Here is a 12,151-nt window from a genome sequence, read left to right on the forward strand (position 1 = left end):
TTTAGGGAACATACCCCTGTGCAGATAATCATTTGGTTTCTCTTGATATTTACAGGCCTTTGATGGCTTTGCAAGCCTGGGAATCAGTCGACTGCTAGAACCAGCTGACATGGTGCTTCTGTCAGTTCCTGACAAGCTAATAGTGATGACTTATCTTTGTCAAATTCGTGCCCATTTCACTGGTCAAGAACTCAATGTGATACAGATTGAACATAATAGTAGCCAGAGCACATACAAAGTTGGAAGCTTTGATTCTGATTCCAACTCTTCAGTTGACCCTGCCAAGTTTTATGCAGATAGGATACATGCATCTGGTGTAATTCTGGGACTGAAATCAGTAGGAGAGGAGGGCAAGACTTTCCAAGAAACTGTGGATAAAGAAAGAGTGCAAGAGAAATGTTGTAACCAAGATGACAAAAAAGGCTTATTGGCTGTTATGCCAGTAAATGATAAAACTCCACACATTAGCAGCTCAAAAGATGCCACCACTAATTCAACAGGTTTAAAGGCCAATGGCATTTCTGCTGATAGTGGAGGAGATATAAACCATGTAGTACAACCTAAGATTTCTGAATTAGTACCTCCACCAAGGACAAAGCGAGCTACAGTTAGGGCAGACAGCGTCCATGAAAATGGAGGGGAAAAGGTGGAAGATGGTTGGAAAGCAGAAAAAGAGAAGCTACAGAGACAGGTATCTGTAAACAGTCATGGAGGACCCACAGCTCCCTGTCGGCCTCATGCTCCAGGAAAATCTGCCTTTTCCCATGTAAGGGATGCAGACCTAGTGAAAAAGCGTCGTTCACGGCTTAAAAGTGAGTCACAGTCAATTGATGAGGCAGAAGTAACAGAAGGGCTCTCGCTTCCTAAGTCTGAGGTAAGGTGGACATTTTCTACCTTCTGATAATGCATGATATGATCATTTATTTCCTATTATATCCAAAAATAATTCTTTCCTGAATTATTTTAGCATAAGAAATTTAACAGCACTTTTTCTAATACAATTTTGATAAGTAAATAACAATTCATAATGTAGTGTATTGTGTAATACTTAAAATAAGTAGGCCAAGGTAGTTGTATTATGCAAATAAGTAATTGAGATGATTGGAAAAAAAAGGAGAACACAAAGTGCAGGAAGAAAAATAAACCCTTCTTGATTCTCTGGACCTACCTCACCCTGTCTTGTTTTATAGTTTATCTAGAATGACTCGTCTATTTGTCTGCCTAATTGTAACACAGAACAAGACTTTTCACATTCTAAGAGCATCTATTCTGACTGGCTTTAAACTTGCTTCCAAGTAGTGCTGGGTGGTATGACCAAAATTTCAAAATTATGCCGTTTTCACGGTATTCAACGGTATTTTTTTCCCATGGATGAGTAGATGTTAACCACATTTTCCACTGCAATTACTGCAGTAGGCTGACTAAGAATAACCTATTCCACTGTCATGAGAATTGTACATTCTACAAAAAACATTTTAATGTGCACACAAGTATTAATACAGGTTTGCATGGCCCCATAAAGTGATAGTTTTCAAGGGGGTGGCACTAATGAAGAGAATAAATCACATTGCATGATGATCTAAATATAGAACCTTTTTATTGAACAAATTTTGCAAACAACTTAAACTATAATTTTGACAACATATTTTCAGCCATCCAAAGAGGCATTTAGACTTAGTAAAATATCCAGAGGTGCTTGTCAAAAGTTGTATTGCACTGAACAAGGAATGAATAGTGAATATTTTTTGTTAACTAACTACACTTTCTGTTAATGTTAACAATCACTGTCCACTGACACGTCAGCTATATGGATTGTAATAGCATTGGTTATCTTGATCCACCACTTGCTTTTTTTGTCGTAGGCAGTACCTCTAGCAAACGTGTCTACAAGTGATGTCTGACTCGAGTGTCCTCTAGCTTTTTCAGTTTTACCTAAGGATTTGGAGGGTGCCAATCTTAGTTCTATACACTCATGGTATTCCGAAGCATGTGCGTGGCTAAGCTGGTGCAGCAAATTGCTTGTGTTGCCACCTCCAGCGACAACTTTAGCTCTACAGCATTTGCAGTAAATAGTTGTTTGATCCACATCCGACCTTTTAAAACCTTTTAAGTATCTCCAGACAACAGACATGGCTCCTTTTTTTAGCAAAAGTTCTTCTGTGTCATCATGTTCAACTGTATTGTCTGCTACAGCTTCAGTTTTGGAATGGTCTTTACCATTTTCACTGCTCAAAAGCTCCACTAACGCATGTACTCCATTGCATGCGTGTTTAGCGGTGTAGCAGTGAAAAAGGTACCCCCTTAAACAGTTTCCCACTGCACCATTTTCCGAACATTGTTTAGGATATTTACACCAGTATTGCGGTATAAGGAAAATCCATATCAAAACAAAAATAAAAAACGGTTTTTGGTATGAACCCGTATACATCCCAGCACTACTTCTAAGGTCAAATGCCCATACGATTGTTTTTTTCTCTGATGGTCCTTCATCCTCCCTCTTGTCAAACAGAGAGGTTTAGCTGTGCAGTGCTGGATCACAGTCATCTACCCTGCTTCTCACTTTTTGGCTCATGCTTGTGCTCCTGCCAATTGCACTTATAAATATGCAACTTATCACCATCCTTCCAATACTAGATAGATAGATAGATACTTTATTAATCCCAAGGGGAAATTCACATAATCCAGCAGCAGTATACTGATACAAAGAAACAATATTAAATTAAATAGTAATAAAAATGAAAAAAAAATAAAAATAAAAAAAGCAGACAATAACTGAGTAATGTTAGCATTTACTCCCCAGAGTGGAATTGAAGAGTCGCATAGTGTGGGGGAGGAATGATCTCCTCAGTCTGTCAGTGGAGCAGGACAGTGACAAAAGTCTGTCACTGAAGCTACTCCTCTGCCTGGAGATGACACTGTTCAGTGAATGCAGTGGATTATTCATGATTCATGATTCATGATTGAATGCAATGCAATGCATTACATTCTAGCCAAGAGGGCTTTCCCTTGTCCCAAAGAGCACTGCTCAGCCTTGATCATTTCTTCTGGTCCATTCTTCTGCATGCAGTACTCTCACTCACACATATATGCAACAAAAATCAAAAAAGATCAGCAACATTTTGTTTAACTTTCTCAATAAACTACAAAATCGTAAACTGTATCTTGTATCAGTAGTATGTGTTATGGTTTACAATAGCATTTGATATCAAGTATATAGTAGATATGAAACATAGCAAAATTTCAAAGAAAGTGAAGGGATCAGAATACTTTTCTGAATCTAAATACACCTTATCAAAAAATACAGCCCCCTTTCTTCTGATTTTTCTCTCTCTATGATGCTGCAGTAAAAAGGTAACGGTCAGTTACAGCTTATTCATTATATGCAGTGGCATGCTTTGCTGAGTACTTCCTTGGCTTACATTATTGTGAAATCTTTAGCACGAAGTCCATGTGAAAGCACAGAAATGTGTTTGATGTTTTGTTGTCTTTCCTGCAGACTTCTCTTCATGAAGCCAATGTTACTTCAAAGCCTGGCGTAGCCTCTTCAAAGAATCGACTCAGTCAGGAGGCAGAGTTGGGTAAGATCACTAAAGTCATGCATATGCAGTTTAAAAATTAGGAAAACTTGATGAAACATTTATAATTGCATCCTCCACTCCGGTCTTTATCTGATAGGTAAACTGCAGTGTGTCCAGGTGGTCTACCACAAGAGGACTTATATAGCCCAGGACCAATCTCTCAGAGGTCTTTATTATGTGAGACATAAGTACCACTAGTTTATAGTCATTAGGTGAAGATTTTCATGCCTTCTTTTTAACAGAAACAATGTGGGGTGTTTTCCACAGCAGTGGCACTTTCTGAAGCCTTAGAGACAGACTGAATAAGTGACAGAGAACACCACAAAGTTGAACTCAATAACTGACTCCATCTGGTCCTGCAGCTTCCTCAGTTGCCTCCTTACTTGGTCTTTAGTTATGGACAGTCCATACTGATGGTCAGAAGTGGACTTGTCACTGGCCATTGCAGTTGACGTTGTAGGGGTTGTTGATGTAGTAGGGATGGTATGGGGAGACTGGTCATTGGAAGAAGGTGGCAGTAGGAGGAAAAATCCCATTAAAAATTGGTTCAGGGTATTAGCTTTGTACATATCCCCTTCTAGCACCTGATCCCTTCATTGCTTGAGTCATGTAATTATGCCCAGTCCTTTGCAGACATCTTTCATATTATTCTGAGTGAGTTTGTTTTGGGTTTTCACTTTGTAAATGTTTTAACAGTTAAAATGTCAGATTGTGAAAGGGTCCAGAAATAACACCCAACACATTGTTGAAAACTATAGTATACCAGAGTGACAGGTATCTTGCATTGTTGCTAAAGGAACAGTGGGAGAGATTTTAATTTTGTGCCTAGAAAATTTAAATTAATTTTGTTAGACTCATAAGAACTGAAGAAATTATTGCTCCCCTGGTATACCTTGGAACCCTGAGGAGGACTCCACCACCATCGCACATGCTCCTCTAAAAATAATTATCAGGGACAGTCTGCCCCTATAGCACAGATCTTTCACTCCCCTGCTGGGCTAATGACCACTCTGCTTCTTGCTCGCCTGCTGGCTGGTTAAAATCAACTTATTAATGTATTGTTCTGGAAAAGGCTTGAATTATACATCGCTATCACAAGAGACACTGGAGTATTTGGGAAAATACAGAGATAAAAAGACAATGTGGGAACCTATTGCCAAGACTAAATGCCATATTATCTTGTAGATTTTGAAGTAATGATACATATACAACAGAAGAAAACAATGTAAAACACACACACACTCACACACATACTTAAATGGCATAGTTTCAGAGGGTGCGGCTAACATTAGCAAGTTTGTATATTTTGACTAAGATTCAAACCTCTACTGTTGTTTCCAGAATGCAGCACCACTAAATGAAAGGTATTGGTTTCCCCCAGTTGAGCTAAATTAGTAGCTTTTATGTCTGAGTGTTAAGACAGAACTTATGACTTCACCCATTACTCACCTAACCCTCTTCACTCCGTGGATTATAAAGTGGTTTAAATACTTAGCTTAGTTTAATATTTTTTAAAGTATTTTGAAACTTTGAGTGAGTTTACAGCTGGGCCTCTGTTCATTTTTGATGTGTGTACCGAATTAATGTTGCTTGAATCACCTTGAATTATACATTAAAAAAATTATAGATTTCAACTTGAATGTATTTACAGTATTTTCATCTACAGTATCTGCTTATTTCTGTGATGGGTTGCAGGGATCCAAAGCTTATTCTGACCACTTCAGGCCGAAAGCAGACACCAATGACACACATGCACGTAACCACATTATGAGAATTTTATTGAATGTAAAATCTATTACAAAAAAGAATGAAAAAACAGAATTTAGTGGGTTTGAAATGCCTGAAAATAGTAAGGGAAACATTGTGGTTATTAATTAAACGTACGCAACCAGGAAAAGGTACATGGTGAAGTTACTAAATGAGGAGAAAGAATGTGATAATTATGTTCAGTGTTTTGATAACAAAAATGGAAGCAAAAGGCCTCAGAAAATAAATGCAGAACGCATGATGGTTGGAAACATGGAAGAGGTGTTTGTATGGTTGTGTGGTTTGTGCAGTAGAAGTATTAGGAGAAACTCTGTCAATACACAGGTGGCCAGAAGTCAGTGCAGAAAAATGTAGTGATGTGAAGGGTAGGCTGCATGTGGAAAGTGTAAATTTGTTTTGTAGAAGGTGTATAAGGGGGAGCAGGATGCCAGTGTAGTAAGTGTAAATTTAGATGTTAGCAAAGGAGCTTTTTTGAAGAAAGTAAAGAAGTTCTATTTTACCTAGTTGTCAGGTTGAGTGCAGACAGAGGTGTGGTCACAACAGTGATAGAGACATTGAGAGATACATGAAAGATATACTGGAACGTGTCCACGATTCTAATTTCTAAAAAGACCCTGTCTACCATTGAAGAGAAAGGATCATGAAAGTTGTTTGAGGAGTATTATGCTCTGCAGCAGTGAGACATGGCCAGTGAAGGTAGAATATTAAGCAAAGCTGGAAAGAACCCAGGTGAGAATGATCAACTGTATGTGTGGGGTGTCAAGGATTAAGAGAAAGATGGATACTGAGTTAAGAAAAAGAGCATGTTGAGGAGAAAGCAGAGGATGACTGAGTAAAGCAGTACACCAAGATAGGGGTGGAGGGGATTAGGCTAAGAGGGAGGGTGAAGCAAATATGGTGGTAGGTGGTGAATGATGTGAGAAGAATAGGTGTCACCCCAAATGACTGTCAAAACTGTGGAGAGTGGAGACAATTGATATATGGGCAACTCTGCTAACTTGAGTAAGTCCAGAAAATGGCAATTTAACGATGGTGATGATGTTTTCCAAATCATAACACAAATTCTGATTATCTGCAAAGACAGCCTACAGGAAGAAGATTAAAATTCTTCATAAATGGTGGGATAGCAGTAATCTGTCCATCGACATCAGCAAAAACTAAGGTGGCAATTGTGAAATTCAGGTGGTCATGCTTTTTTTGACGTTAATGTGACTTATGCATGGAAGTAGTACCTTTAAATACATATTACATCACTGATGATCTGACATGGTCCTTCAGCATCACTTATTTTGTTTAGAACTTTAGAATGGCACTGTCACTTTTTAAGGAGGCTGAGTGAAGTCAGTATCTGTCTTTCAGAGCCAATCCATTCATTTCATTCACTGTTGTCCTTCCTGCTCTGTAAATTGAACCAATACTTGAAGCACTTTCGCCATTTTATATAGGTTTAATAATTTCAGTTTTTTGGGAGAATTCCAACATCACACACGTTTATCGGCCATAACAATGTATATTATATTAATTACTGTATAACAAAAGAGAAAAGCTAAAAAACGCTATTAAAACTGAAGGTACGTAATTGACACTGTGATTTCAAAATGCAGCATGACACTTGGTGGTGGGGATGTATACTACACGCTAGCACAAGGGAGAGGTGTTCCAATGTGCATAGCGCACAGCATACTACTGCATGGTAGTAGTAGTAGTACAGTAATAGGTGGACTCTGGCATACACAGTGTTTTGGGTTTTTTGGCTCTGATTTTTGACAGAGACTGAAGGTTAATCGAGTGATGGATAATCGAGGTTTTACTGTACAATACTCTCAGCGGAGAAACAATGCCTAGCTTATTAAAATATAGCAAGCTTTCTTAGACTCAGTTGTGTAGTTTTAACCTGCAATGTAGTCTTAGTCCTTATCTTGCCATTCTTGATTTATATTTAATATGTGAGACTAGATAACACTGGAAAACATTTCTCTATACAGTCATAGTATGTCATTGTACTCAATGTTAAGTGGAAGATATTTGTTTTTTGACTTGGTTATAGAATATAATTAGTTTAAAATAGTATCATTTAAGCTACAGTGGTGTGAAAAACTATTTGCCCCCTTCCTGATTTCTTATTCTTTTGCATGTTTGTCACACAAAATGTTTCTGATCATCAAACACATTTAACCATTATTCAAATATAACACAAGTAAACACAAAATGCAGTTTTTAAATTATGTTTTGTATTATTTAGGGAGAAAAAAAAATCCAAACCTACGTGGCCCTGTGTGAAAAAGTAATTGCCCCCTGAACCTAATAACTGGTTGGCCCACCCTTAGCAGCAATAACTGCAATCAAGCGTTTGCGATATTCACAGTGAGTCTTTTACAGTGCTCTGGAGGAATTTTGGCCCACTCATCTTTGCAGAATTGTTGTAATTCAGCTTTATTTGAGGGTTTTCTAGCATGAACCGCCTTTTTAAGGTCATGCCATAGCATCTCAATTGGATTCAGGTCAGGACTTTGACTAGGCCACTCCAAAGTCTTCATTTTGTTTTTCTTCAGCAATTCAGAGGTGGATTTGCTGGTGTGTTTTGGGTCATTGTCCTGTTGCAGCACCCAAGATCGCTTCAGCTTGAGTTGACGAACAGATAGCCGGACATTCTCCTTCAGGATTTTTTGGTAGACAGTAGAATTCATGGTTCCATCTATCACAGCAAGCCTTCCAGGTCCTGAAGCAGCAAAACAACCCCAGACCATCACACTACCACCACCATATTTTACTGTTGGTATGATGTTCTTTTTCTAAAAAGCTGTGTTCCTTTTACGCCAGATGTAACGTGACATTTTCCTTCCAAAAAGTTCAACTTTTGTCTCATCAGTCCACAAGGTATTTTCCCAAAAGTCTTGGCAATCATTGAGATGTTTCTTAGCAAAATTGAGACGAGCCCTAATGTTCTTTTTGCTTAACAGTGGGTTTGCGTCTTGGAAATCTGCCATGCAGGCCGTTTTTACCCAGTCTCTTTCTTATGTTGGAGTCGTGAACACTGACCTTAATTGAGGCAAGTGAGGCCTGCAGTTCTTTAGACGTTGTCCTGGGGTCTTTTGTGACCTCTCGGATGAGTCGTCTCTGCGCTCTTGGGGTAATTTTGCTCGGCCGGCCACTCCTGGGAAGGTTCACCACTGTTCCATGTTTTTGCCATTTGTGGATAATGGCTCTCACTGTGGTTCGCTGGAGTCCCAAAGCTTTAGAAATGGCTTTATAACCTTTACCAGACTGATAGATCTCAATTACTTCTGTTCTCATTTGTTCCTGAATTTCTTTGGATCTTGGCATGATGTCTAGCTTTTGAGGTGCTTTTGGTCTACTTCTCTGTGTCGGGCAGCTCCTATTTAAGTGATTTCTTGATTGAAACAGGTGTGGCAGTAATCAGGCCAGGGGGTGGCTACGGAAATTGAACTCAGGTGTTATACACCACAGTTAGGTTATTTTTTAACAAGGGGGCAATTACTTTTTCACACAGGGCCAGGTTTGGATTTTTTTTCTCCCTAAATAATAAAAACCATCATTTAGAAACTGCATTTTGTGTTTACTTGTGTTATATTTGACTAATGGTTAAATGTGTTTAATGATCAGAAACATTTTGTGTGACATGCAAAAGAATAAGAAATCAGGAAGGGGGCAAATAGTTTTTCACACCACTGTATGTACTATTTTACTACATTAATTGCTTAGCAGAGGCTGTTATCCAAAGTGACTTGCAAAGGAAGCCAACATAATGGAGTAAACATCAGTCTGGGGACTGTTTGGGAAATAACTCTTACACTGTGAAGACTTTCTTTTACATATCCAGTATTGTTTTCCCAAGGTCATTGGTCTTTCAGACAAAAATTGTGCTTTTGTGTATGTGTGGAATGACAAAAAAAAACTCATTGTTTGTGATCATCATTATGGCATAAAAAATGTATTGCTTTTGTTGTAGATTTCAGAGGGTCTAAATCCTTTGCAGAAGACAAGACATTTGATGTGCCAGACAGTGCAAAGATCTCAGAAGAGGAAAATGTGGTATGATGTTTATCCTCCTACATTATATTTACCCATTAGATGATCAAAAAAAAATTTTTGAACAGCCGTGGAAGTAGTATAAAAAGCTACAATTATCGTTTGTAACAGATAAAGGGTGCTATCGTCCTCTTGAACCCGCAGACTATATGCTAGACACCAGGTAAAAGTCCAAATATAATTTATTTTTGAACTATACAGTGCACAAAGCACCCTCCTCTCCACAATACTCAATAATCACAATAACCAATCCTCCACTCCCAGACACGTTGCCACCCTTCCACCCAGCTCAGCTCAACCCTGGGATCTCCCACAGTCCTTTAAATAGTCCTTGACCCGGAAGTTCTTCTGACCCCTCAGTCCATGTGACAATCCAGCACTTCCAGGTCAGGTGAAAACTCCTTTTCTTCATCAGCCCGGAAGCACTTTATTTCTTCCAACCATGTGACTGGGATGTACTTCCGGGCTGTGTGGAAAATAAAAGTCTCTGTACATCCCTACCATGGCGGCCCCGACGTTATCCAGCAGGGCTGTGTATTAAAATTCCAAAGTCCATGATGCCCTGCTGGAATTCGGGGCATTTCCACGTTGCAGGGAGGGCTCCATCTGGCGGCTTGGGGGTCTTGGCTGGGATAAACTGATAGCCATAGTCCACACGTTCTTATCATGATTATACAACCACCAATATCATTAACTTGTTTTTCCTGTCAGTAAAATTATGTGGAAATGTCATTCTTGGGAATATATGTTTGAAACTAGCACCTTAGAGTTCAGTATGGCAGTAGTTTCAGTTTATGTTTTCAATTGTGTTTTGCAGAAGTTGCGGGATACCAGCCAGTATGTGCTATGTGAACTTCAGGCCCTGGAGAATGAACAGAAGCATATTGACAGTAGAGCAGCAGTGGTAGAGACAAAATTGAGACAAATAATGGAGTCAGGTAATAATGATAATAATAATAATAATATGTATACAGCGCTTTTCTCTGTCGATATTTGCTGTTTTTTGCTTTTTGAAATAAATTTAATATAACTTATTTCACTTAATATATTTGTTTTAAAAGATTTTGAATGTCATGCATTAACAGTCTTTTACAATACTGGTTACATATCAGTTCAGTGTTTTAGCAGAATATAGTTTAATCTCATTATCTATGAACACTTAAAATTGAAAAGATGTTAAAATGAAATTATCTCACAGAAAAACTCTGCATTATAATGTGTTTGGGCAACCTATCTTACCACTAGTGATAACAATTACTGTAAGATAATGCACTTGTACTTATTTTTGTTTAATAAGTCATTCTTCAGCTATTGTCATTGTTTTGTCTGTTTATATCTAAGAGATGCAGTAGTAGTAGTAGTAATGTAGGTAGTAGTGTTGTCATGAGTATTCCTTGCTGATGTGGTTGTTATGCCTTTTTAAGCCCAGTAATCCATTCAGCCCATAATAACTAAAGACTGCCAAGAAGAAAGTTGCTGCAGTGGTGGCAAAGTTGACATAAAAAGGCTGTAATATGAACTGTAAAGAAAATTGAAGAAAACACTATTTTGCTTGATTTTGATATTACCAGTCTTCTTCTCGAGTCTCTCTTAACATTCACATAATGGCAGATTTTCCTCTGTTCTTTTTAGTTTTAAGTCCATGGGATCAATTGTTTGTCCATTTTGATGATTGTAATTAGAATTTTTATGCCAAATGAGGTATTTATTTAATAGTTCATCCATAGATCTAACTAAGATTTTGGAATGTCATTCTTCTATAATGTCATAGTTGGTGAATTATAATCTATTGGAGCATTAAAAAAGCATAAATATTATTTGAGAATTTTAGGAGGAGGTATCTTAAAAACCTAATCCATATTTTTTTATTCTGGCCTGAACAAGTCAACCCAAAATCTTTGTTTGTTTGTTTGTTTGTATCTATTCATGAAAATCAGCATATTGTACTTCATTCAGAATATTTTTTTCCAGGTACCAACAAGCTGGAGGAAGAGGAGTTAATCCAAGAGTGGTTCACATTAGTAAATAAAAAAAATGCTCTAATTCGGCGTCAAGATCATCTGCAGTTGCTGTGAGTTTCTCTTGAGTCACACTTAAGTTAATACTTAATCTGTTTTCTCTTTCACCAATATAAGTTGTTTAGTTGGGCTCTAAATATAAAAAAAAAAATAATAAAAAAATGAATCACCAGTCTCCCACATTTTATAACTACCACTATTTTAAAACTGTTAAATTGTATTCATATTTTTCATTAATGTTTAATGGGTCGAAGACTATTGTAATTATGTTAAATTATTAAGAACATTATGTTAATTTATTACGAAAATAAAGTAATACATTTAGAATATTATAGTAACCTTTTAAGAAATATTTTTATAAATAAGTGAACTGCAGATCTATACATATCATTTGCTGAAAGTAATCTGTCTATTTCAATTTTCTCTGCTAGGGAGGAAGAGCAAGACCTGGAGAGAAGATTTGAACTTTTAAACCGTGAACTACGCGCCATGATGGCAATTGAAGGTATTCTAATTTAGGGGCTTGTTAGCCTGGCAGTGTGTTGCAAAGGTTTTACTAAGGGCATTGACAGTACCACAAAAGGTGCACAGAAATGGTTCAGACTATATAAAAAATGAAACATCCATGGAGTACTGAACAACAATCAGGTCTAGTGATTACTAGCCCTCTGAGTTATTTCGATAGCACTCAGTTTAAACAGGATTTGTTAAGGGCTCCAGAAGAATGAGATGGGCACT

General features: G+C 37.7%; 1 protein-coding gene across 8 annotated transcripts in view; it reads left to right on the forward strand.

The window, feature by feature from the left end:
• ehbp1l1b (EH domain binding protein 1-like 1b) overlaps positions 1 to 12,151 on the forward strand; it is a 125,457-nt gene that overhangs the window by 103,152 nt on the left and 10,154 nt on the right. For all 8 annotated transcript variants that reach the window (XM_039769021.1, XM_039769022.1, XM_039769023.1 and 5 more), the window contains 6 exons: positions 56 to 874; positions 3,497 to 3,578; positions 9,316 to 9,398; positions 10,213 to 10,333; positions 11,367 to 11,466; positions 11,845 to 11,918. In XM_039769021.1, coding sequence (XP_039624955.1) covers positions 56 to 874; positions 3,497 to 3,578; positions 9,316 to 9,398; positions 10,213 to 10,333; positions 11,367 to 11,466; positions 11,845 to 11,918 — 1,279 coding nt within the window. The remainder of the gene's footprint in view (positions 1 to 55; positions 875 to 3,496; positions 3,579 to 9,315; positions 9,399 to 10,212; positions 10,334 to 11,366; positions 11,467 to 11,844; positions 11,919 to 12,151) is intronic.

The sequence above is a fragment of the Polypterus senegalus genome, chromosome 11 (assembly GCF_016835505.1).
Source record: "Polypterus senegalus isolate Bchr_013 chromosome 11, ASM1683550v1, whole genome shotgun sequence".
In the NCBI taxonomy this organism is placed as follows: Eukaryota; Metazoa; Chordata; class Cladistia; order Polypteriformes; family Polypteridae; genus Polypterus; species Polypterus senegalus.